The sequence below is a fragment of the Ursus arctos genome, unplaced genomic scaffold (assembly GCF_023065955.2).
Source record: "Ursus arctos isolate Adak ecotype North America unplaced genomic scaffold, UrsArc2.0 scaffold_16, whole genome shotgun sequence".
Classification (NCBI taxonomy): domain Eukaryota; kingdom Metazoa; phylum Chordata; class Mammalia; order Carnivora; family Ursidae; genus Ursus; species Ursus arctos.
Window position 1 is genome coordinate 3,663,487 of NW_026622830.1, and position 27,359 is coordinate 3,690,845.

Sequence of the window (27,359 nt, forward strand, 5' to 3'; positions counted from 1 at the left end):
CCCCGAGGTGGGTGGGGTCCCGGGAAGAGCACTGGCCCATGGGCTGGCCCTGAGTGTTTACTTGGACACTACTTGCACCACGGCCAGCTGTGTTGTTCCCACATCTGTCCTCCGTGGTCCAGTGGCACGGCCATAGTTCCTGGTGTGGATGCGAGGGGCAACCCACCTTCCCACAGAGCTGGGACTGGCAGGGTATAAGCATGCAGCCCAAGGTGAGTGAGGGAAGGCAGCTTCTTTGGTGGGAGGGTGTCGGGGTGGGAGAGCCTGATAGCCAGCCTCTGCAGGAAGAGCTTAGGAGCTGGGAGTGGCTGGCTCTGGAGGCTTCTCCTCCAGGAATCCAGTAAAGATGAGGGCCTGGACACTCCCAGTCCCCGACGGGACTCCTAGGGAGGTTAGGCCCCAGTGTGGTCAGCAAGGACAGCTTGCCCCAAGCCAGCCTCCCCGCCCCGGCCTGCAGAGACTCCGAGACTGCATTAACAAGGTCCCAGTGATTTGTGAGCCCCGTGGGTCTGGGTGTTGAGGGGGTTACAGATCTGCCCGGTGCTGAAGCACCCCACCAAGGAGGTGACCGGAGAAGGCTGAAGAGCTCCAGCCATCAGGGCCCACAGAGCTCAGCTGGCCTTCCCGTGGGGGCTGGGGAGAAACCGTCAGCACGAGAAGCACCGTGACTGGGGCACCAGCTCCCTCTCCCCCATACTCACCGGACGTCGTCTGCTTCAGTTTTTCGTTTTTCTTCTTCCTCCATTTCCAGGGTTTGAAGATCCTGCCCAGGGTGGCCAGTTTGCTGTTCCTCCTCACCGGGGGAGTTCGGATCCCTGAGACCAGATATTCGGAGCGCGCTGGGGGGGCTTGGTCCATTTCATCTGGAAGGGGGAACACCAAGGAAGGGCTCAAGTGATCACCAATCCTACATGACTCCATGGGGGGGGGTTGCCGAGGTGACCCCCTCCCCCCACCCTAGGGGCCACTAGTGACTCTCCAAAGCCTGGGGCTCATTCCCATGGGCGAGTGCCCACAGGTGGCATGTGCCAGCACCCGAATTCGTGTGCTCCCTTCTACGGAAACCTGCCCCCCCCGAACCCTTCTGCGGTCTGCCGGAAGCCCTCCCCCAACTTTGCATTTGGCCACAGCAATTTGAAGACTTCTTAAGTTCCCCCATGAAATCTCTCCCACCCCAGGACCTTTGCTCATGCTATGCCCTTCACCTGTGCTTCTCTCTGGCTGCTCTCCTTCAGCCATTCTGCTAAATCTGACTTTCTCTGCAAGTCTCCACGTTCTCCTGTCCCAGACAAGGTTCAGAGCCCTGCCTTCTGCTCCTGAAGCTGCTTGTGCGGGTAGAGTCTGCACCCGGTGGTGCCTGGGTGCCTGCCCTCCTGCTGAGCTGTCCGCTCTCTGCTCGGACCTCGGCACAGGCCCAGCCATGCTCCCCACTGAACAGCCGCGGAAGGAGTCAGTGCATGAATGGACCAAGGAAAGCAGCTCTCTTTTGGATCCTTGTTCAGAAAACTACGCTGTTTTTGCACTCTGCGGGACACACAGAGATGGACATGCAAGGGTGCTCATGGAGCTGTTTGTCGCACAAGGAGGACCGGTATCATCGACAGGCCACTGGCTAAGTCACTGATCATCCCTCCCCTCTGTGACCCGTGTACGGACATGGAAGGAAATAAGCAGATAGGCAACCTGGCCAAGATCGATTGCTAGGTCAAGTAAATCAGCACGAAAATCATACGGCATATGCCAGCAACGCGTGTAAAGGGGTCGTGTCCCTGCGCACGCTCGTATGCGCAGAGAACACGTCTGTGGGGCCCTCAGGCAATGGGGGGGCACACACTACTGGGGGGCCTGGGAGAGAGGAAGACATGAGCTTCACCACCGGCCCTTCGGGAGTTAGGACATGCTCATGTTTGAAGGAAGAATTTTCGTTAGAATGCAAGACAATGCAGCGGACAAGACAGAGAAATCAGAGAGCCGCGTGAGAGTGACCACTGCTGGCTCCATGGCTCACCCGGTCCCCCGTCCACCGGGCATAGCTCAGACCAGAGCTCAGGCCAGCGCCTGGGAGGATGGAGGAAAAAGCTTCAGTTGCCCCAAACCACTCCCGGCACAGGGAAGGGACCTTTCTCCTGGCAGTGACAAGGCTCTGAGTGCCCTAAGTTTTCATCTCTCTATATCCCTGGGTGCTCATGTTCACAGACCCGCCAGTGCTCCCCAGCATGGCTGCTGGTACACGTGTCCGACCCTGGCCAGGACACTCCGCGCACCCGCACGTGGGCACACACGCACACGCATGCTGCCCAGCACACACTTAGCTCCACACCCAGTGGGTTACTTCACCTCATTGCTACCCACAGGCGGGGTGGGGAGCGTGAGTTTGTACAGAGCCAAGAAGCCCCAGAGGGACCCAAGATGCCAGGAGAGCAGGGCTGGAGTGAGCTGTCTCAGGAGGGCTGTCAGCAGAAGGAGGCCTCCAGAGGGGCCAGGCCCTGTGACGGGCTGGTTGCCGTCAGACCTGGCCCAGTGCCCCATCTGATGAGACACACAGCCCCAGGGAGCAGCAACCAGGTGATCCCTGAGGTCTGACACCTGTCAGTAGCCCAGGGCTCATGGCAAGGCACCTGCCCCTCTGAGCCTCGGTTTCCACGTCTGTAAAATAAAGATAATGATCATCCCTGATGCCTAGTGTTGAAAGAAGATTCAGGGTGACCACAGGGTGGCCACGGAGACTGGAAACTTAGGTAAACACATTTAATACCTAGTTCATTGAGAGTATGTTACAATCCATGTAAAATAACATTATCTACGTTTTAAGGCTCTGTAGACACTCTGCTTATCATACCATGCCACCATGGTCTCTGGGTAGAAACTGTCACGGTGATTTATAACATACAAGTAGCACAAGAATTATGATGGAGTGAAAGTCAGTCCCTGCCTGTTCTGGGCCAGGTACCACCTTACTTCACCCTCACAGTAAATCTATGAGATAAGACTCTTATCATATCCATTTTACAGGTGAGCACACTGAGGGTTAGGGCCGGGAGCCGTCTTGTTGACTCCCAGAGGGAGGAAATGCTGGAGGTTGGGCATGACCTTGAGCAGGCTGACTCCAGAGATCCCCTTGGTATCTTCTCGTGTGCCTGCGTAAACCATCTCCCAGAGCAGGACACAAATGGTGAGACACCAACAAAAGGCATAAACCAGGACCGTCCCAGCCAACCAGGGCGTGCGGCCACTCTCTCTAGCTGTCATCATACCAGCTCTAGCTGTAGAGAGGAGACCGTGTCCACAGAGGTCGACAAAGCAACCCTGTGTGGAAGCACAAGCCTCGGGGTGTCTTGTTTGAGAAAGCAGCTTGGTTGAGCTTGTTTTCGTCTGTGTCCCCAGCACCCAGGGGGGGCCCAGGAAGTATGAGCTAGGGAGCGAGCGATAGAAGCCCCAGGGCACGGGTCACAGACCCCTCCCTCCACCATCTCCCCAGCTCCACGCTCCAGGGGCAGGATGCAGACGGGTCCTTCTCTTCCCAGAGGCGGTTTAGTCCTGTTATTATCCCCTCCTTTCCTTCCCGCCCACAGAAGCCAGATGGGCACAGAACTGCCAGGCCCCGGAAGGCTGCTGTCCTGGAGGCATTTTGGCACCAGGGGGAGAGAACTGGCCAAGTTCCCCCAAGCATCCAGGCTGGTTCGAAGATGAAGATGACGATCCCCAGAGATGTGCATGGGGACAATAGACCATTGTCATCCCTTGGTTTATACCTCACAAAAGATGGGTGGCAGTTACCAGAAACACAGGGCCCACAAGATGAGCGCCTGCAGAAATCCAGGGGAAGGGGAGTCTGGACAGGACCACCGCATCGAGGCCTTAGAGATACCACGAGGGCACCGGAGGGGGGGGACACATATGGCTCTGAGCTTCCCAGCAGCTGAAGCAAAAAGGAGCAGCACATAGAATAAACCAGAAATCAGACCCCAAATCCCACCCCACTGGCTACCCACACCATGGTGACCCTGCTCCCGGCCACCAGCGGCTCCCCCCAGATGCCCCACAGGTGTTCTAATTGGCCTCCCCACAGTCCCCCCACCCCCCTTACGAACAACTCTGGTCACATCACTTTTCTGCACATTTCCACCCTTTCCCTTTTCCTATAGCACAAAGGGCAGATTGATCGCCAAGCCCGGACAGCTCCCCAGATCTGCCCACCCACTCATCTCTGCCATCCCCCACCCCCACAATTTCATCATCCTCACCGCTGTGCGTTAACATTTCTGGCGTGCTATGGAAACCAGTGCGGTTTCGTTGTACAGAATGCAGGTGCCACGACCAGGCAGCTGGGCTCACGTCCTGGCTCTGTCCCTCACGGACGGGGTCGGACGTGCTGACTGCATTTCTTCCCTGCACCCTCACGCCCGTCGTGGCCTTGCTGGGGAACGAAGGGCAGGGGACTTCCCACATCCTTGCCTGGGGCTCAGCCCTGTGGCTCACTTGAAGCGGGGGGGAAGGTGGGTAAAAGGGATAGAGTGCCCCCCCCCCACCATCACCATCATTATCATTTGACTCCCTGCTCCCCCCACCCCACCTCTGCCCCTGGTGGCTGGAGCAGGCACAGGGTCCTCACACGCAGCCTGGAGCACGGAAGGGGCTGTACCCAGGAGCTTGAATTTGATGCAAAATTCAGCAGGAGCCCCTGAGGGATCTTCATCTCCATTTCCCAAATACCCAGGACAGACACCTTCATAGGAGCAATGCCTCAGGGCACCAGCTGTCACCAGGGGAGCAAAGCCCAGGTGGCCACAGACTCCAGCCCCCCCAGCCCCCAGGGGGAGTTCCCCCCCACCTCCCCCAGCAGAGCTCAGGCCCAGGGCCTGGCCCAAGGACAGAAATTTCACTGTAGCAACAGGGAAGGCATTCTGCACCAGCGGCTCGAGGGCAGAGAGGGCACGAATGTGCCGCTGACTGTGTGCATGCGGGTTGGTGTGAGCGAGAGGGGGGAGTGCGTCCTCCTGCACGGCGTGGCCCCCACGCACTCGCGGGGACGCAGGAGTGGCTGGGGGCCGCATGCCGGCGCATGTTCCTACACGTGTGTGTCCGCACGGGGAAGGCAGGGCAGGTGGACGGCCTGTGGCCCTCGGCCTCCAGCCCGTGAAGTCAGCAGTGTCTCCATCGGGCTCCAGAGGAACGTGCTCCCCGCGCTGGGAGGCTTCCGGAGGTGCAGATGCATTAGCAGACCCCGCTAGGCTCGGAATCACACAGCGGTGCCGTTCCAGAGCCACCTCGGCCACCTGCGAAGCATTAGCAGTTAATTAATGAGAAATGTGTCCCCACATCTGCGTGAGGAAGTAAAAGATGCCGCCACGGGCAGGCGGGGGCCTTGCGGCGTTCCCGAAGGATGGACGGGCCACGTGGCCGGCCCCACTGACACGACAGCTGGAGCTGGAGAGCAGGCTCTAGCCCGCACCCCCGACAACTCCAGCCCTCTCCGGGGCCCCTCAGGGCTGCGCTGCCCCTGGTGCCCGACCCTGTCCACCTCCCACCAGTGGGTCCCACAGACCTGCATCCAGGCGCTATTCTAGAACGAGGCACCATGACTGAGCTCACTGGGTACCCGGCTGATTCTCACGCCTACCCCAGGGCCAGCTCCTCACTACATGCTATCCCCTCCATCCTCGCTCCGATGGCTCTTGGATATCGTCCTGGGGCGTCCTGTTGATTGCGGTCATCTGTCTTTCCCAACGGAACACACGAAGCTCTGTGAGAACAGGAGCCGTGGCTGTCTCATTCACCGTGTGCCCCTGGCATCTCTACTGGGTGCCCGGCCCCCAGGGGGTTAGCAAATAAATACGTGCATGGCCTGTGTATGTGGGACGTGGAGCCACCGCGGCCAGAGCCTGGACCTGGCCCCCGTGCGTCTGACTCCGAAGTCCGCTCCTTAGTGAGCTGGGGCTCTCCTGCTTCCTCGTCTTCTATGCACTGACCTCTCTCTTCCTTCACCTCTGCTTTCCCCCAAGCCCCGAGGAATGCAAGCCCCCCCCCCCCACTGATTCCTGGGTGCCGCCTGCCGCATGGCTGGCCTCGGGGGGGAAGGGAGGCGCCCCCTGCATCAGACGATCTGAGGGCCACTTTGGGCTCCTTCAGTTCCCTCATTCGCAGCCTTGGTCATCAGGTGTGGGCTGAGGCCTGCCAGGTGCTAGGGCTGCTTTGCGGGAAGCCGACATGCTCACGGGGCAGGAGGAAGAAAAGGATGGAAACTAGGAGGAACTTCAGACCGTGGAACGACTCATGTCACAGGCGAACCAGAACTTGGGATACAGACCAATGCAGCAGGGCCTCTGCTTCCTCAGTGAGCCTTCCTTGCCCAAGAGTCCCTCTGGCGATACCCAGTGACCACCTTCTGAGAAAAGCACCTGCCAGGTGCTGCCTCCCATGCCCCGCCCTGGTGGGTCCGCTAACCACAGAGAAAACCAAGATGCCTGGAATCACCAGGAAGAGCTGAGTCGGGGGACGATACCTGCAGACGACGCGATTCTTCCAGCCGGGGGGGGGGGAGGCAGTGAGAACTCAGAGGGCCCCTGGGGGGTCAGGGCCTTGGAGGTTGACAAGGAATTGAAAAAAGGGTGCGAATCCATCCGCGCACGACAGGACGTGGTCGCTGGGCAGTGGGGATTAAGGCAGGGAAGCACCACGGGGTGTCCCCGGGCTCTGAGGTTCAGAAGCAGCCCGGTAAAATCTCCACACAGGAAACTGAGGTCTGCACAGAGAAACCAACTTTTTATGGTGCTAGCTAACAACCAACACACACGCGTGCACGTGCACACGCACGTGCACACACACGTGCACACACGGACACACACACCTACACAACACGGCCATCTATCATCATCACCACTGACTACACATAATAGGAAGAATAAAATCTCTAAGTAAGGACGGCATCTTCTGGTTAGAAGTATACTGACGAGAGAAAAAGTAACAGTGCTGTGTCGCCCTCAGTGTTCTCCACTGGCCAGCGTGGGTCTGTGCACTTGAATCTGGGAGCCCTCAGCTGGAGCTCGGGGTTTCTGGAATGGAGGCTGGGGCCCGGCCAAGAAGAGCCACGTGGGGCCCAGACGGAAGCCCTGAGGGTGGGCAGGGGCTGAGGACCAGCACTGTGGAAAGGCCTCAAGAGTGTGGCGTGGATGGCTGGAGGCAGGGACCCAGGCTGCAGGCAGGGGGGCCCTCGGAGCAGGGACAGGCAGGGGGAGGGCGGCGGGCTGGCACAGAGAGGAGGGAGGGACCCAGAGATGTTGCTGAGACAGAGTTCTCATCCGAGCAGGGAGAGCCATCCACATGGGACACGAACACACAGGGACGAACCGGAAAAACCAAGAGCGGCCACGGCAGCATCTCTGCGGCACTTGCTGTTGGGGTGACGAGCCCCGTCCTGAGCCCCCACCATGAACGAGCTCATTCCATTCCTATCAAGCCCCAAGAAGGCAGATCACTATTTTCATCAACCCCATCACAAGGAGGCAAACGGAGGCAGAGAGATGGGAAATAATTTTCCCAGGTCACGCAGCAAAGGTGAGAGTGCGCTCGAAGTCAGGACATCTGCTGCAAAAACCCTCTTCCTAACCCCTGCGTCAGACCACACGGGGCAGAGGATGACGTTACCGTGAGCACGGGTACGGGCTGTGGGATGGGAGCAGGCCTGGAGCAGAGATCATCCTCAGGGCAGCAGAAAGTCATGGCATTTAGCATCAAAGACCCCTGGCTTGTGTCCAGGCTGCAAAAGATGTAGCTTGACATCTGTCTACAAAGAAGTGCCGGATGGTTGAAGTGACCCATCACCAGGGTGGGTCCGAACCCCCAAAACCACATTTTCAAAATGGACTTTAAGTCTCCCAGATGCAAAAGTATGGTTGGTTTGACCTTCTCCACTCCTCCTGGAAAATTCTTGAGTGATGAGTGAAGAGCAGGACATGTGGGGAGTACTGATCAGTACAGGCAGAGCCGGGACCACACCGGAACACCTTCCAGGAAGGAGGGAGGCACTCCTCGTAATCAGGCTGGGGATGGAGGCGGGGACTGGCCGCTGGGGCCGGCAGGGGGCCGGTAGGGATGCGGGAAGAAGGGTGAGTTTATCCAAAAGGGGAGAAGGACTTCTAAGGGCCTATGGCTCTCTTCCCAGAACCTCTGCAGGCTTTTTCTACTGCTCGGCCAGCCTGCCCATCGATCGATCACAGCCCCCGGGTGGACAGCCGCAGCCCCTCCGGTGCAGAGGCCACGGGGCGCTCCACAGCAGGCTTCCTGCCTCCTCCCCGGGCTCCCAGCTCGGCGCCTTACATGTGGAATAAATGAATGAAGGAGAGAGTGAATTAATGCATGAATGAGAGAGACAGATCCTGCGGTAGGAAAACAGAAGCAGGATCAGAATGCAGGTCACTGGTTATTAACAGGGACCCGAGTCACCTCTGTGCCCCTCGATAGCGGGGGACAGCTACAACTCCTAAGCAATGCCCAGGCTTCACTCTGCCCCACCCCTTCTCCTGGCTGCCACCACAAGCAGCCCCTGACGCGGATCGCATGTCCTTGCTGTACCCTGCTTGTCAGTCAAGGGGCTAAGAAACACAAGAGCTCTGCTAAGCTTCAGACTGAACAATGGGCCCCGGAATATCATGAGTCGAATGGATGCTTAATTGTAGAATGCAGTTTTGAATGCCCAAGGGGAGCTGCCCAATTCTTTGCATGTCTGTTCCACGCAAACAACCCCAGGGGACAGGGTCTATATTTCAAGCTCCATTTTACATTTAGGAAGAGGAGGCTGGGGGGCGGGACCCATGTAGGAAGTCACACAGCTGGGAAGTGGCAGAACTGGCACAAGAGCACAGCTTTGGGATGTAGAGCTCACCAGTGGGGCACGACACCAGTGTTTCCCAACGCACGTTCCATGGAACTCTAGCGTGGGAGATGCTCTGTGGATGAAGGCACATGGGAAAGCACTGTGCACACTTAAAGTCCCTCCCTGGAGGACCGCCACATACTAGCACAGCAAACAAAGGCTCTGAGCAGTCCTGCAGTCAGCAACTCTGTTCAGCTGTTTAGCCAGCTTTTCCTACACAGATGGATCAGGCCTGTTTACGCCTTGCTGCCCAGACAGCCAAAACCACACACAGGCTAGAGCAACAATGGATTTGGAGCAGTAGACATGAGATTAAGCAGTTGTACTCCTGCGAAGAAGTGTTCATGACAATTTATTTTTGGAATATAAAAGTCTCGTCCCCAATATCTGTATTCCAAATATAATGGGGATTCTCTAAGACCTTTGCAGAGGTTGGGCCTCGAAGTTTCTCACGTCTCTGAGCGTCCTCCAGCTGCCCGAGGCCCCTACACGGCAACGATGAAAATATAAAGACCAGACAATGAGCACCGTCTATACCCCGACACCAGCGGAGAAACCACAGCATCGTTAAAGTGGCTTCTTTCTTCCTCGCATATATTGTGGAAAAACCAGCATATCTGATGAGAAAGCCCATCTGTTTAGCATCAACCCCATAATTCTGCCAATGGTCGCTGGTGTCTGCCAGACATATGGCCAGTTCTCCAAGCGAAAATCAGCTCAAATCTGTAAACCAAGTGGGTCTGAAAAGGCTGGTGGGGTTTGGAACTAGGAATTAAAGCACGAGGGGGATGGGATCAGAGAGGGAGGAGGGGCGAATCTAGAAAAGCACCTTCGTCACCAACCCGCGTTTGCTGGTGTTGGGTTTCGCAGGAAGCTCTGTATTTGCCCATCAGCAAACGCTAACAGAAATTATTTAGCAAGAAGCCCACAGACTTCGCAAAAACTAGAAGCTGCTTTTAGAGCCGTCCCCTAAAGAGCCTCTTCAACGGAGGAGAGAAAAACGAGCGTTTCAGAGAGAGGATAAACCGTCAAACAACGCACTGGGAGATGCCAACATCGCACTGTAAATCCAGACAAATAATATTGTCCAACATCTTCAAAGCCCAAGTTCTAGCCCGGACTTTCCAAACCAAAGTGTAAGATGAGGTTCTCAGATGCCAGTCAAAGCTTAAGGACAAATGTTGATTTTTTAAAATATGCATGCGTTAGCATTTTTCAAAGGAATTAAACACGTTTAAATGCTGGGAAGATTCTGAGCCAAAAGATTTGTATTTTGAAAATGTGTCCCACATTCATTTTGCTGAGATCAGCGATGCGCAAACGTTCTCTGTAAAGGGCCGGACAGCTCATACATGTCTCCGGTTTCGCGGACCACACCGTTTAATAAAACTTTATTTATAAAAACTGGTGGAAGTTGGATTTGTGGGCCATAGTTTGCCAACTCCTGCCTTAGACGGTCCCTTCGGAAACGTCTTCAGGGAAAAGGTACCACTAGACGCTCAGAGAAGAAAGAGGGTGAGAGGGAATGAATGGTTTTGGCTCAGAATCCCTGACCTTCTCTCTCACTCCTGACCCCTGGGGTCCAGGCCAGCGTCACTTCCCACACCCAAGTCTGCAGCCTCCCCTGGTTTCCCAGCATCCGCTAAGCCTGCCCCCTAAGCAGACACGGTCTGCGTCACTTCCCTGCTTCACGTCATAGCGGCCTTTAGGATGAAACACAAGACCCCGACAGTGACCCCAGATTCTGGGGTCTGCTTTCTTAAGCTCATCCCGCACCACACCTCCCTGCGTTGCTCCACTGACTGCTGCCTCTCCCTCTGAAGCTCTCCCGACATAAGGCTGCCCCCTTTCCAATCCCTCTGGAGGCAACACTTTTCCCTGATGAACTCCTACTCACTCCTCACGGTCCCAGCCTCCACACCCACCTGTTGGGCTTCCCGTCCCATTTCTCACCATAGACCTCAGTGCGATTTACAATGAGCTGTCGATTTGCCTGTTCACTAGTTGGATATCCTTCTTGGGAATTTGACCCGAAGAGCAGGGACCAAGTGTGTCCCATGGAACTACCTCCCCAAGCCCTAAAACAGAGCCTAGGAGGGCCCAGCAAGGGCTCCGCAAGTATTTGAGAAGCCAAAGGAAAGGAGAGGCGGATTCCTCTGTGCTCGAGTCCAGTCTCTACCTGTGGGTAACGAGAGCAGGCCCATCTGAAGCGTAAAATCCCACAGAACAAGACGTGTTTCTCAGGATCTGTCAAGTGGGGCTCCTTCCTGAATCTGTGGACTTTCTAGCCACGCTAGGTTTTTGCCTGGCGCTGCCTCCTTCCGGCGCCTCAGTGCTTCACTCGTGGCCGCCCTGAGAACCTCCCCCGAGAGCAGAGGCCCCTACGTCTGAGAACCTGCCGTGTCTCTGCTGTTGTTGTCACTGTGGCTCCTAGCTTCACCACGGGCCCCGTCCTGGCCCGGCCCCCCGGCGGCTGTCGCAGAAGCACCTGCAGAGTGGACACAGCCCAGCCAGCCGGCGAGTCCGCACAGCGCACACTTTCCAGGACCACGCCACAGCCGCTGACTCCTGTCCACTCAGAGCATGCTCCAAGTCCCTGGCTGTGCTGGGAGACAGCCCCCCGGTGCCCCCGGGGAGGGCCGGTCCCAGCGGACGGATGCATGGCTAACCCCAGCCCCAGCCATTGCTCTCCCTCATCACGGGGCACCCGGGAGCCGCTCTGGTGAGGCGGCCGGCTCTGCCCGCTCCCCCCTGCACTGCACGCTAGCTGACCAACTCACACTTCAGACAGCTTTGGTGAGCATCAACTCTGGGCCCAAGACCTAACCCAGCGCTCCCAGGCCCAGCGTCTGGGGTGGGGGTGGCAACGGCAGAACAGGGACCTGGACATTACAACCTTACCCCCTGCACCCTCTGCGGCTCATACACGCAGGTCCCACTCACCCTCGTGGCTCTGGGGTCCCTGCAACATCTGGCCCCAGGTCACATCACACGTCCCCTTATTCCAGCCTCTCCCAGCTCCAGTGGCTTCCACTAGCATTAGAATAAAATCTCACTTTGTGCCTCAGCCCCAGCCTCTCCCCGACCAGCAGCCCCAGCCCCCGGGGGCTCTTCCCACCTCTGGAACCCTGCACTTGGCGGCCCCTGGAGGAGCCCTCTCCCTCCCACCTCTGCCAGCCGCCTCCTTGTGCTCTCTCGACTTTGGATGCCAGTCGGTCCTCCACAGGGAGGGCCGTGGGGCTACAGCACAGCTGGGCTCTGCGAGCCAGGGCTCCTCTGGGGCGTTCTCTCTCACTCGGACCTCCCCACTGGAGAGGAACAGCAGGCCCCGCCCACCGCAGGCTCCCAAGAGATCTGGAAGGGATCAGGGAAGGAAGGGACGTGTAGACCAGGCACCACGACAGAGGCGCTCTGTGGGCAAGGCGAGGGTTGGTCTCCTGCTCAGGTAAGTTTCCTGCCAACAGAGGACGCCTGACGACATCTGATGAGAGTCTCAAAGACCCAGCGGGAGGTAAACGAGCTATGGAGTGGTCATCAGTATGAAAGAAAAGCAGGATTCCAGCGTATGGACGCACCACGTTTTGTGTCTCTGTTCATCACATCCCTGCTATGAATATTCGCGGGCACGTGTTCGCTGGAAGACCTATTTCCAATTCTTCTGGGTGTATACCCGGGAAGGCGACTGCTGGGTCTTATTTCCATGTTTAACCAAATTTGAGCAAAGGCCAGCCTGTCTCCCACGTGGCGGGAATGACGCACTGACACGTGCCACGACATGGACGAACACCCAGAGTGGGATGCCGAGAGAGAGGGGCAGACACAAAGGACGTGTCCACGGGTATGAAACGGCCAGAATAGGTAAACACGGATCAGGGGTCCCCAGGGCTGGGGGGAGGGGGATGGGGGGTGATTGCTGATGGGCAGAGTTTCTGTTTCGGTGATGAGAAAGTTCTGGAATTAGAGAGAGGTTGCACAACCATGTGAATGTACTGCATGCCTCAGAATTGTACCCTTTAAAATAGTCAAAATGTTGAATTTAAGGGGCACCTGGGTAGTGCAGTCAGTTAAGCATCTGACTTTCGGTTTCGGCTCAGGTCATGATCTCAGGGTCCTGGGGTCAGGCTCTGTGCTCAGCGTGGAGTCTGCTTGAGAGACTCTCCCCTGCCTGCTCATGCTCTCTCTTTCTAAAATAAATAAATCTTTTTTAAAAAATTATAAAATATTAAACTTAGATATTTTAAAGGTTAAGTTGAGGTCATTTTACCTCTGTTAAAAAGCATGTCCTGACCCAGCGGAGCTCTCCGTCATGTCATAAAGCCAGGGTCAGACTAATACAACTGAGCAAAAAGAGCGGTGGGTTCTGGGTAGGAACAAAAAGGAAACAGTCCTGCATTTTTCCATTCACCTGCATCTTGCGCATGGCGTGACCCGGTGCTGAGGAAAGCCGGGTCCCAGAGAATAAATCACGTGATTATCCTAGCCCCAGCAGGTCTGCACTGAGCCGAGCAGCCTCCCCATGTACTTAACGCCAGCTCGCTTCCCAACCTGGCGTCCTCCTTCATGCACGTCCACCCAGCCCTTCGCTGAACCAGGACCCTGGGGTCCAGAAGGAAGCCGGTCGGGATGCCGAACGATAACCCACACATACATCAGGACTGTGATTCATGCAGATCTGAAAGAGCCATACAAGCATAAAGTCGCATGCAAACTTTGCAATTACCCTAAATTAAAAACGTGTTAAGTATCCCAAATTTCAAAGCATTCTGGCTGGGCTCACACGATTGCCACGTGGAAGCACCACTTCGGCTGATGATCAAGCTCTAGCGTCAGAGCCCACCAGAGACCACGTGGCAGCCCTTCCGAGCAGGAAGACGTGGGCAGACACTGGATGTGAACGGACTCTGGGGCAGGCTCCCCCTGGGTCCCTGCGGTCCTGACACCACGACCGCGGGCCCTGCTGGCTTTCCTGGGAGAGAGGAGGCAGTGCTGGCGGTGGACACAGCCTGGCTGGCCCAAGCCAGTGACGTTACAGAAGTAAAGCCCAGCCCCCTTGCCTCCATTAGAGACAGACTCTGGGGAGCTGCTCACACCCCGAGTCCCCCGTGGGATCAGGTGTAACTGCCCTCGGCCTGAGATCACACCCCCTCAGCCCCTTCCTCTTTCCTATTTCTTTTTCTCCTGGGACCACTTCCTTATGAGTTACTTGCTCTCAGACCCACATTCCAGTCTCCTTGCAATAAACCCAAACTAAGACTACCATCTACTTTGTGCCAGGTGCTAGGGTGACACTGATAAGCAAAACTAGACAGGGTGCCTGCCCTCACTGGGCTCACGGTCTACCTGGGCTCACAGTCTACCTGGGCTTACAGTCTACCTGAGTTCACAGTCTACCTGGGCTCACAGCCTACCCGGGGTCACAGACACACAGGCATCAATCAAAGAATTGAATTTATAACTGCACTGCAACGCCTAGGTAAGTGTTTTGAGGGAGAGCGGTGTCTGGGAACAGGCAATGGGGGATGGGACAAATGTCCTAGAAGAAATCTGACTCAAGCTCAGATGAGAATGAGTTGGGGTGAGCACTTTGCATTCAGAAAAACACCATGTGTGGGGCGCCTGGGTGGCTCAGTTGGTTGAGCGTCTGCCTTCAGCTCAGGTCATGATGCCGGGATCCTGGGATCGAGTCCTACATTGGGCTCCCGGCTCAGCGGGGAGTCTGCTTCTCCCTCTTCCTCTGCCCCTTCCCCCTGCTCATGCTCTCTCTCTGTCTCTCTCTCTTGCGCTCATGCTCTCTCTCTCAAATAAAGAAATACAGTCTTAAAAAAAAAAAAAAAGAAAAGAAAAACACAGTGTGTGAAGCCACATGGAAAGAGACAGCTTGGAATAGTCACAGTCGCACTTTCTCCAAAACGTTGCCACTGCCCATTGATCTTGCATGTGCAACAGGAGCCACGTGCCAAAGAGACAAGTAGAGCCTAGAAGGGCAAAGTGACTGGCCCAGGATCACACAGCCCCGGGTGATGGCACCGGATGTGAACTCCGGGCTTCACAGCTTACCAGGGGAAGGAGATTTCCACACATCTCTGCTGCTCACCCCCACCCCAGACCAGAGCGTGACAAAGGGCACGCCCTGTCCAGCTGCTTTTGCAAACTCCACACACACCATGGACCCCAAAATGAGTCCTCCCCACTCAAACGCCTTTTTAAAAGTCATCACTCTCAAACCCCCTTTATAAACATCACATGTTGAAAGGTCTTTGGTCACAGTTCCCAGCCTAACAAGCGAACCCCCAAGTAGATGTTTAAATGCACTGTCGAAATGGAGTCCTCGGGGACCGCTCGGGTCTTGGCCTCAGAAACCATTTCCTTCCTCATCCATTAAGTAAATGAAGTGAAGCCTGAGACGTTCAGTCCTCCCGGTGGGTTGATATGAACCCACGTGGTGGAGAGAGCACGAGGACCTCCTCACCCTTGGGAGCAGAGAACATGGGACGCACAGCTTCTCATGCAGCTGGGGACTGGGGGTGCTGTTTCCCAGGAGCCTGGTTTGTAAATCACCAGGGAACTGCTCAGGGCAAGTGTGACAGAGCGTGTCAGAGGTGTTCAGGGACAATCACGAGCGTGGGTGAGGATGCGAAAAATGGCAGCCCCCAGCACACAGTGGATGGGATGGAAGGGGGGCAGCCGCTGTGGGAAACAGTCTGGCAGTTTCTTGACCAGTTACCCAGAGTCACCCGCTGACAATTGCACTCCCAGGAATTTTTCCCAAAGAACTGAACACATACGTCCGCACAAACGCCTGTTCATGAATATTTGTGGGAGCATTACCCACCATAGCCAAAAAGTGGGGAAAAAACAACCCAAACTTCCACCACCGGATGAGCAGATAAATAAAATACGGTGTGTCCACACAGTGGTCAGTCACATAAGGGAGTGAAGGACAGACACCTGCTCCACTCGGATGAACCTCGGAATCCTATCACGTCACAGAAGCCCACACGTGGTATCATTCCATGTATACAGATCGCGGTGATGGTGGCACAAGCGTGGGAACGTACTAAATCGTACACTCTACGTGGGTGACTTGTACGGCATGTGGATTACAGCTCCATAAACCCGTTATGAAAACAGGAAAATACAAGATGGTCGGGCCGGCCCGCATCCGCTCTCAGCAACATCTCTGAGCCGGTTGAGAACCATGGGGGTCTTTCCCAACCTCCCCGGATGGTAGTGTCTTTTGCGACAAGTGGACTTCCGGACCCGGGACTGCTGCCCACAGCTGTGGTCCTCGCTGCCCCCTGGTCAGGAGCTCCATATCAGAGTAAGTGTGAGCACGTGCCAACATCGTCCAAATCTGCCTGAGCTCCTCTCCCTGCCACGGACTGGCTCAGGTCGACTCACCAACTTCTGTAGCAAGAGCTCACCCCCTCCACCCATCCCAATTTCCATGCTTGCAGTTCCATAATCCATTGGCTGCACAGAAGCACAGTGATGGTCAAAATTACAAATCAGGCCCTGCCACACCCTGCTTAAACCCTCTAGTGGCTTCTCCCCCATTTGGGATCAAACCCGAACTCCTTGAAGACCCTCTGTCTTCCTTTGGAGGCTTTTCCAGCCCCTTCCCTCCATTCCAGCCACACTGACCATACTCTGCATTCCTTGAGCGTGCCCAGTTGGTTGCTGCCTCAGGGCCTTTGCACCAGCTATCCCCTCTGCCTGGAATGCCTTTCCCCCAACAATGCCACATTGCTGACTCCTCATCTCCAAGTCTTGACGGCACCAATGTGCCCTCTCTCCCCACCCACGTTCTTCACATGGCTTTCCTACACCTTTCACAACTTACTCTGAGACTTCCCTTTGTTTCACTTCCTTTGGGGCCCCTATTGCTCTCTGATGCTGTGTTGTGTGTTTACCTGTTTGCTTTTCCATTGGAATACAAGCTCCTGGAGGGCAAGGACTCTGTCTATCTAGCATTTATATACACCAAGGGCAACAGGGACTCAATAGATTTCTGTTGGATGCCAGTCATCCCCTGCTCAGTCAGCTGCCCTCAGGGCCTCCAGGATCCTCCCCAAGGGGTCTGGTCTTGCTACTCTTGGCCTCATCATTGATCACCCAACCAGACTGGCCACTTCATGATTCCCGAGGTCTCTTTTCTTTTGCTTCAAGAACTCTTGGGGCGCCTGGGTGGCTCAGTCGTTAAGTGTCTGCCTTCGGCTCAGGGCGTGATCCCAGAGTCCTGGGATCGAGCCCCACATCAGGCTCCTCCACTGGGAGCCTGCTTCTTCCTCTCCCACTCCCCCTGCTTGTGTTCCCTCTCTCACTGGCTGTCTCTCTGTCAAATAAATAAATAAAATCTTTTAAAAAAAAAGAACTCTTACACATGCCTTCCCTTATAAAACCCTTTTGCCCCGCATCTTCGGCTGGCTAATTCCTACTCCGGATCACAGCTTAAACTTCGCTTCCTCCCCAGATAAATCCCGTTGCAGAGTCAGGGCTGGGGGCCCCGCTCTGTGCACCCAGCCTCTCTATCACCGCTGCCTTCCGTTGTGTCTCACAGAGCATTGCTGGCTTCGCTGGACGTCTCGCTGGAAGCCTCCGTAGAGCACAGAGCCAGGCGGGTCCTGCTCACCACCACCAATCAGGGCAGACCCCTGCACAAAGTCAGTCCCCGGGAAAGGCCTCTGGGGAGAGCAGAGGCCCCCGCAGGCCCGTCCTGCACAGCGGGGGCAGCACCTGCCAAGCTTGGCTGCCACGGCCAGACAGACCACTTGTGGATGCGAGCTCTCGTGAGCTGCCCAAACGCGGACAAGTCACTTGGCCTCTCGGAGCCTCAGAGGCCTGACCGCCGTGCAACGGGGATGATGCCGGCCCCCACCTGTGAGGGCTGGGTGAGCTCATGTGGGCGGGGGGGGGTGCATCGTGGTGTCTGGGACGTGGCAAAGCTTCACAACCACAGGAGCCCCCCACCTGCTTCGACATCAGTCTTTCTAGGCCCCTTGGGTGGCCTTGCCATATCACGGTCCCTGGCACACAGCAGGCACTCGGTACATATCTGCCCAATGCATGAGGACACCATGGAGATCCTGGGCAAAGCCGCACAGCTTTCAAGGGAATCACAGGAGAGCGACACTTTGATTAAGTCTTCCATTTTCAGCCGTATGTCCTTGGGGGCCTGACAGAGACGCCACTGCCGGGCCACACTCCACGGCCGTCACCCCCGTAAGTGAGGGGACGGCAACGGAGAGACCTTATGTCACAGGTCGTGGCCTCTGCCAGTTCCATTCTCCACCTGCCTGTCCATGTGAGCCTGTGGCCTCCTCGTGGCTGCTGGTAATGTTTACTGATGTGCGTGTGTCCACAACACGGGTCTGTAGGAGCCAGCAAGCCACTGTGTGGGCTGGGGCTGCCATGTGGGGTGGGGGCCGCCGTGTGGGCTGGGGCCACTGTGTGGGGTGGGGGCTGCCATGTGGGGTGTGGATTACTTTGTGGGGTGGAGGTTACTTTGTGGGGTGGGGGCCGCTGTGCAGGGTGGGGCCGCTATGTGGGGTGGGGGTTACTATCATCGGACGTGGGTCACTGTGTGGTGTGGGGGCCACTGTGTGAGGTGGGGCCACTATGCAGGATGTGGGTCACCGTGTGGGAGGTGGGCTACTTTGTGGCCAGGGGGTCACTTGTGTGGGGGGCTCACCCAAAGAAACGGGGAGCTTTCTGGCCAGGTGTGTTGGCCTCCCAGGAGAAGCTGTTTGCTGTCTACCCTCCAGGGATAACATGGTGGTGATGCCCCTTCCTCACTTTAGAAGCCCCCGGCACCAAACGCCTTTCCTCCGTGCTCGTCACCTGCCCCCTGTGAAACGCCGGAGGCCATAGGGACACCGAGAAAGTGAGCACAGGGCCTGCTTTCAAGGGGCTTATCAGAGTCTCACTAGACAACCAGGAACGAGCCGAGCTTCAGAGCCAGGAGATGCGGGCTGGCTGCACGCAGTCTGGCCCCATGGCCGTGGTCAGGCCACAGGCCTCTCAGGGGCCCTCACCGCATCGGTCATGCCCATGACAGGACCCAAAACCAGGAGAGGAGCCAGCCACTCAAACCCACGCTTCGGCAAGCCAAGCTAACTCCCCAGCCCTATTTAAGTTTCCCCAGAACAGAGGCTCGGTGGGGGACCGCCTGTGGCATTCGACCATTTCTCGGGGGAAGGTGGCCAGGCTATTCCTGCTGCAGCCCTCAGGCTCAAAGTACGAAGTCCAGTTCAAACCGCTGCAGAATCTGGCAAACCTGAAATCACCTCGGAAAGAAGAATAAAAGGCAGGGAATTCCCTTTACGGATAAGCCACAAACAGGAGAAAGCGAATTTCAGCCTGAGCGCAGCCATCAGCCCCACAGCCCCCGGGGGGGCCCATCATTCATTGATCCACCTGCGTCACCAAGGGCTACAAGCTCCTTTACTGGGGGGAAAAAGCCTCGTGTAACTGTATACGTTGACACGTTAAATTTTCATGAGATCCGATGGGCTCTTCTCTAGGTAAGGGAGGGCCCTCGTGATGACATTCCTGTCCCTCGGGGACGTGGAGGGCTTTCTGGTGACAACAGCCATAAGCAGGCCAACCACTGGGCCCCACCCACTGGCAGCTGCTCACAACACATGACAGAAATACGCTGACATATGTTGACATCCTTCTTAAAACACAGAGCCACGCGAAGGGCTGCTCTGCAAATTCCTCAACGTTCAATTTAATTTATTGCATTAGATTGAGCCATTCGAAGCTACCAACGTTCCGTGGTGCTACCTTACGGGAACGGCAGTTTCATACACAGATCTACCTAACATAAGCCAAAGCGAGATCTCATTCTAGAATGAAATAACAGAGGCACGAATATGACGCGTTGTTCGGGGAGTTTTTTCCTACAGCATCAGCAGGGGCCAGGCCAAAGTTTGAGGAATGAGCCTCTCATTCTGCTGTGAAGGATCGCCCTGTTCCTCTCTCATCAGGCACAGACACACAAGGAGCGAGTGGCCCGGGCAGGTGGCACCATGGACCTGGGGGCGGGGTCCTGGGGAGCTCAGTCACCAGCACGGCACCCACACTTCCCCGCTCTGTGAGGGCACCAGATGGAAACGCTGGGGTGGGCAGCGAGAAGCCCCCTGCCCCGGGGTCATCCAGAGCACGCGGTGACCAGGAAAGGAACCAGGTGGGCTTGGACACGGCTCAGGAGCAGGAGAGAACGTGTGGCCTGGAAGAGTGTGCACCCATAAGGACACAAGGACCCGCTCGCAGGCCTTGGGGAAGCCGTTTCAGATCTTCCAAGTGATAAAGTCTTGGGAAGAAACACAGAAAAGGGAGAATCTTTGCTCTCAGCCACCTCCCTGCTAGGCTGCCCCAGCCACCTGGCTTCTAAGAACATGGAAGGACATGGCAAACCCAGGATTCTTACCACCTGGGACCTCTTCCCAAACCTCGTAGGGACATCCGCAAATCTAGGTGGCAGAGCTCTTCTAAGACACGAAGCCACTGCACAGAGGACGTGACTGCACCCACTGGTACACTAAAAGAACGAGAATGATGCATCCATCTATTCGAAGAGCTTCTGCTTAGAGACCCGGGTGCCCTGAACCTTCCCGGTTTTCCTTAGGCTTTAGACTTACAGAAGGTACAATTCTGGAGGAGCATTCAAAAACATACTTTTCCAACAAAATTCTTTTTGTTATTCACGTCATTTTCTCCCTCAATGATCTCTGACGAGGGACAGAGCCATGCACTGTGGTTCACGTGAGCCCGAGCTTCCTGGTGTGAGTCAGCCCCGCCGCGTGAAACGTGCACCGCGGGGCAGGCGACTTCCCCTCCCAGCACCCGGGCTCCAGGACACGTGCAATGACGCTGTCTCCCTTGCAGGCCTGTTGTGCCAATTACAGGAGACGAAGCACTCATCATGGCACCTCGAATGGCGTGATCAACTCCGGGGACTGCGTGCGTGTCAGTATCCCCGTTGGGCTGCTACGCTCCAGTCTGGCACGGGGGGAACCTGGTAAAGGCCACATACATCCCTCTGAACTATTTCTGAGGCTGCCCACAGATCTACAGTGATCTCAACACAAATTTTAAATAGTTAGCGGGCTATTTTCATTATTAAGATCATTAATCCTGCCGAAAAGGATATGGTGAATAAACGCTCAAGAGTTCTTTCAATTTTTCATGAAAACAAAAAATAGCCGTCTCTAGGGACTGTCGGTGGCAGAAACAGAACGAGCGTAGGAACAAACTAACTTCTGAAATAATCTCAATGTGACAACTGTTTTTGTCTTCCTTGGCGAGGGAAGCACACTCAGTGACCCTTCCTCATTCACTGATGCCACTGATGCTGGCGGAGCGGCGCGTGCCAGGCACGGGGACCCACGGCGGAAACAAGCTGGATTTGGTCTTCATCTGTATTTTCTGCGCTTGGTTTTTTTGGTTTGGGTTTTGGGGGTTTTCATTTTTGGGTTTTTTTTGTTTTGTTTTTTTCCCTACTAATGTGCTTCCAGAACCCTTTAGAAAAGAAGGTAAGAAGTGCACCTTTATTGAGCGCCTAGCATGTGCCTGGCCTTGCATGGGGCACAAAGACTTCACTATTGAGCAGAATGAGTAGAGCTCGTGTCCCGAGGAGGCACCACCGTTTGGGAAGAACAATTACCATGAAAACAACAATAACCACACAATTGAACTGCAGGTTTGTGAAGTGCCACACCCCAATATGCTCCCTTACGGGGTCTCGCACTCTGGGCCACTATGTACTTGCCCTAACACTGCAGGGCCAGGTCCCAGACAAGGGGCAGCAGCCCCCACGCCCCAGAACCCACTGGAATTATCCCAACTAGCCAGACCCGAGCCTACTTCCTCTGCCTCGCCTGTTGCTTCTCTGGGACACCACAATAAAGGCTCTTCTCCACATCTTCCCCTTGCTCCCTGGGGCTGCTGACCCACCCCAGGGCTTCCCTGCTATGGGAGCGGCTGTGCCCTTCTGCTGAACACCGTGGACTTAGGACACCTCCAAGTCTCCATTCCTCTACTACATTCAAAGCCACAGCCAACCAAGCCCTCACTGAAGAAATAACCCTCAGAATATGCAGGACTCGCAGAGGAAGGGTGAAGGTAGGAGCAGAACAGGAAGTGCCCAAGGCACGCGGGCTACAGCACACCCCAGAGCCTGGAAACACGGGAGGAGGGAAGCGAGCAGGGCGAAGGAGCCGGAGAAGGGGTCAGGGCCAGCACACGCGGGGACGGGGTGGAATGAGGGGTCCTAAGGGCAGGGACACACACTCTCAACCTGGCGTTGGAAACACTCCTTTGTCCTGAAGGCGAGCTCCCCGGCACGCGGCCTCTGGGTTTGGCTCCTACAGGGCCCGTAACGCCCAGCAGGGGCGGGTATGCCCACACAGTCAGGAGATTTTTGCTGAATGAATGCACCCTTCCCGCAAAGGGGAGACACGGACAAGCCCCTCTGTGTTTACCTGTCTTGGCCTCTCTTAGTTCGCTACCATCTGAGAAGGATGTCCCCTTTTCTAAATCTTTACGTACCTGCTGGAGCATTAGCGGACTGGCAGGGAGGCCCTCCGAGCTCTTAAGGAAGAACTAGCATCGGCCTCGCAGAGGGTGAAGGGAGAGGGAACCTATTTTACGAGGCTCAAGCGACCGGTACAAACAGAACTGGGAAAGGGTGTGGATAGCCGTGGAGGGGGCCGGCCGGTCTCTCTCACGAGCGTGCACAGAGATGTTTCACAAATGCCATTAAATCAGAGACAGAGATATGCAGGAAGACAAACCAGCACACACGGGCCGGGCGCATCCCAGAAACAATCCTACTGCTTTTCCCCTGGATTCCATCACCATCCAAAAACCAAATCCGTGGAAATCATATAACTCACATTAACCAAATACAGGGGAAAGGTCATATGATCGTTTCGATAAATACAGAAATAGCCCTTGATAAACAGCCACATCCACTCATAATTAAGAACTGTTAGCAAATTAGAAATAGGAGGGAAGTGTCTTGGTCTTATTAAGAATAGATACAAAATATCTCCTGCAAACGCCTACTTACTGATGGAATATTGAAAGCTTTCCCTCTGAGATCGGGAATGAGACAAAAATGTCTTTGTCTAAAATTGCACTAGAGATATTAACCAGTAGGGCAGGAGCAAAAATTTTAAGTACGGGATTGGAAGAAATGAAGCCATCTTCTTTTTTTTTCTAGAGTAATGTTTTTAGAAAATCCAAAAGAGTCCCTAAAATTAGAATAAGTTAATTTAGCAAGGTTATTACATAGAAGGTTCCTTTTCAAAAATAAATTATACTTCTAGATGCCAGAACCAAAGATTAAGAAAATGATATTTAAATAATGAGATCATTTAAAAGTCATCAAAAAATATAAAATACCCCAGAATAAATCTAGCGAAAGATGTGCATGAGACCTCCACAGAGAAAGCATTCCCAAGAGAAAAGGGAAATAACCTAAGTATAATGGAGATACACCATGTTTACAGACAGAAAGACTGAACGTTTTAAGGATCTCATTTCTTCCCAAATTGATTCACAGGGTCAATGGAATCCCAATCATAATCACAGCAGATTGTGTGTTTGCGTGTGTGTGTGTGTGTGTGTGTGTGTGTGAGAGAGAGAGAGAGAGAGAGAGAAAGAGAGAGAGAGAGAATTAATTCAAAATTTCATAATTTTTTGAAAGATTGATTGATTGATTGATTGATTTGAGGGAGAGAGAGAGAGCATGGGGGAGCAGAGGGAGAGGGAGAGAGAACCTCAAGCAGACTCCCTGGTGAGTGCAGAGCCCAGCACGGGGCTCAATCCCATGACCCTGAGATCATGACCTGAGCTGAAATTGAGTCAGATGCTCGACTGACTGAGCCCCCCGGGTGCCCTCCAAATTTCATCATTTTATACAGAAATGCATAGGACCAAGAATGGCTGAGGCAATCTTGAAGAATAAAAATAAAGTGGTAAGATTTACACTCTCAGAATACCCTGATTATAAATCCATAGTAACTATGACAATATGCTGTTGGTGCAAGGACAAAGAGACCCCCAGAACAGAGAGTGGTGTAAACAGACCCGCACTGACGTAGTGAGTGACTCAGGAGAAAGGGGACACAGCTATGCAGTATGTGGTAGGAAAAGTGCAGGCCTCTCAAAAATGCTGCTGAATCAGTGGGATACCCACACGGGAACACTGACTCTTGATCCCCCCCTCACACCAAATCACAGTCAGTTCTGATTCTAAAATTCACAGATAATAACAGTAACACTTCTAGAAGAAAATGCAGAAGAAAATCTTCATGGTTTGGGGATGAGCAAATATTCCTCAAACACAATACAAAAATGAAAAAAAATCAATTGACCTACATTGAAATGAAATCTTTCTTTTCATCAAAAAATACCATTAGGTGAATGAAAAGGCAAATCATGCCAAGGGGAAATATTCGAGATCTGTGCCTCCTCCCAAACACTCAATCTAGAATATACTTTTTTTTTAAATTCTAGAAATTATTTTTTAAAAGATGGGCACCGTCCTCCTCACACAATCAATGAACAAGCACCTAAAAGGCATTTTGAAAAGAAGACCTACAAGGAGCCAAAAGAAAATGAAAAGATGTTCAAACTTAGTAGTATTCGAGGAAATGTCAATTAAATCATAACGTAATATTTCCACGCACATGCTACCACGGCTACAACGTTTTAAACTGCTGACAGTATCGGGGTGGAATCAGGCTACTAGCTAGACTCCCCCACTGCTGGTGCAGAGGGACCCTGGAGTGGACAGGGGTTCCCCCACTGTAGAAGCCTGTTTGGCAGTATCTGCGAAAGCTGAACCTATCAGACCCCATGACCCAGCAAATCCTCACCCCCCCCCCAAAAAAAAGGAAAAGGAAAAGAAACCAACCAATAAACAAAAACAAGTAAGAATGTTTCTAGGGGCACCATTCATAGCAGCCAAATGCTGGAAACAGCAAAGGTCATCAACAGAAGGATGAACATATTGTGGTATCGTGACCTAATAGAATAGTCTCCAGGGGAGGGATCAGTGACTCGGCCCCACCTCCAACAGCAGACACAAAAGTCAGATACAAAACAGTACGTACAGCATGGGTTCCACTGCATAACGTTTGAGAACAAGAAAACCTAATCTGTGCTCCTCTAGGTCATGACAGTGGGTCTCTCTGGAGAGTCGTGACTGAAGAACCCAGGGTCTCCTGGGCCACCGATGGTTTGTTTCCCCACCTGATGACTGACTCGAGGCACGTTCACTTAGCTGGTCTGCAAGCTCGACTGTTTCATATTTTTATGGGAGTGCTACATATCAACAAATGTTTCTAAAACGTTTTCAGGTTAAAAAAAAATAAAACCTGTCTTTTGAACGTCTATTCTGGGGGGGGGGGAGGACCAAACACACCCAAGAATGTATTTAAATGTTAAAATGAAAATAGAAAAACAAACAGGAATGATAAAGACTTCTCTGGGCCTCTGTCCACCCCCTGAATGTGAACAGACGCCCCGATGGCACGCGATCCAAGAACGCTCAGTAGAGCCTGGAAGGTCGTCTGACTCCCCCACACCCATCGTGGTTCCAACGGGATTCAAACCCAGGTCCTGACACGAGAAGAGGAAGCACCTCGTTTTGTTCAGCCAAGGCCTCCTTTCTGGCCATTTCAACACCATTTCATAGCCCAGTGTGATGTTTCGGTTTGAAACAGGAATAAGGAAATACGGTAATCAAAACGGCCATGTTTCGGTTTGGGATCGAAGTAACTTAGGTTTCAGAGTAACTCTAAGTCACTGCTGGGAAAGCCGTCCTAACTCACCAGGTGTCCCGTCATCACTACCAGCGCTGGAAGTTCAATTAGCTGGGCTGCAGTTTGAGACAAGAGCCTCACAAAAATGGCATATATTTGCTTTCTGAATTGCAGGTTGTCTAAAAATACAAGGAAGCCTGAAAGTGACCTGAAGGAAACTGCACACGTGGCTTGACAAATACGTATGCTGGGGTTCCACCGGGCCAGGACCGGGGCGGGCCACGCTCTGCGAGCAGACCCTGCCCCGTCCTCGAGGAGCTGCCTGGCGGCTGATACAGCAAGACACAGCCACCAATCAGCACGACCTCCTGGAAGGTAGAAGTCCTTCTGAGAGGGGACCACGATGAAAAGGAAGGGCCACAGGGGTGCTTCCCAGACTTGGAAATGCGTGGCAAAGCTGAAGGCATTCCTACTCAGACCTGCGGACAGGGCCACCTGGACCACCTTAAGTCAGGTCACTTCTGTAGTCGCAGGAAAGGCAGCGTCATCCAGGGGGTGGGAAGCCACACATTCCTCGGTAATGCAGCATGTGGCAGAACCCTAACCAGGTGTTTGGGGAAAGGTCGCCCTGGACAGTTGCTGCGTACTTCCGCTAAGATCACCTCTGGCTTAGTTCACTAAGCACAATGGTAGAAAATCTAGGGGAAAAAAATGAAACTGGTTCAGAATTAAGATGAACTTCTTCAACTTAAAAAGAAATATAAATCATCAAGAACAAAAGAATGGGTAGTCCAGGGGCGCCTGGGTGGCACAGCGGTTAAAGCGTCTGCCTTCGGCTCAGGGCGTGATCCCGGCGTTCCGGGATCGAGCCCCACGTCAGGCTCCTCCTCTATGAGCCTGCTTCTTCCTCTCCCACTCCCCCTGCTTGTGTTCCCTCTCTCGCTGGCTGTCTCTATCTCTGTCAAGTGAATAAATAAAAATCTTTAAAAAAAAAAAAAAAAAAAAGAATGGGTAGTCCAAATTATAGAAGAATTTTAAAACTTTTTGTTCAAAATCCAGATAAAACAAAGTCAAATGAGCTCTGGGATATATTCACAAGGATAAAGTGTAAAATCTTGTAATATACAAAGACCTCTTTAAAATCAACAAGAAAAACAAAAGCCGCTCCTGGGAAAGTGTACAGAAGACTTAAATAGTCTTTTGAAAGAAAAAAAGTACACGGTAAAAAAATGAAAAGAAAACCCAGTTGTACAAGTTATTCCAAAGAGGCAAATTAAATAATGTTTCCATTTTTACCCAGCTGGTAGTTGAGTTTTTAAAAATCAACTCATCAGCGTTTGCAAAGATTTGGAAAGACAAGCACACGTACAGATGGGAGTGTAAATTAACACCACCTTCCTAAGAAGTACTTTGGCAACGTGCGTCAAGGGCTTTAAAATAGTTTATACACCTTGGACACAACCATATCTCTAAAGAAACAATCGGGGATATAGACAAAGATTTATTCATAAGTAAACCATCTAAATAGTCCAACAGCTATATTTAAAATCAGGACACATAATTAGATCTACAGTATGGTATCAGTATTATCTTTTCTATGTGTACATTTGCATTAAAAAGGATGAATGGAATATACGCAAATATTTGCAGTGATTAACTGGCTGATAGGATTGCAGGTGATTTTCATTTTATTGGTAAATATTCTATAA

The 27,359-nt window shown here is 53.7% G+C and overlaps 1 protein-coding gene across 1 annotated transcript in view; it reads right to left on the minus strand.

The window, feature by feature from the left end:
* PHACTR3 (phosphatase and actin regulator 3) overlaps positions 1–27,359 on the minus strand; it is a 210,027-nt gene that overhangs the window by 93,685 nt on the left and 88,983 nt on the right. The window contains exon 2 of the mRNA XM_026503833.4: positions 702–863. Within this exon, the coding sequence (XP_026359618.2) occupies positions 702–863 (162 nt within the window). The remainder of the gene's footprint in view (positions 1–701; positions 864–27,359) is intronic.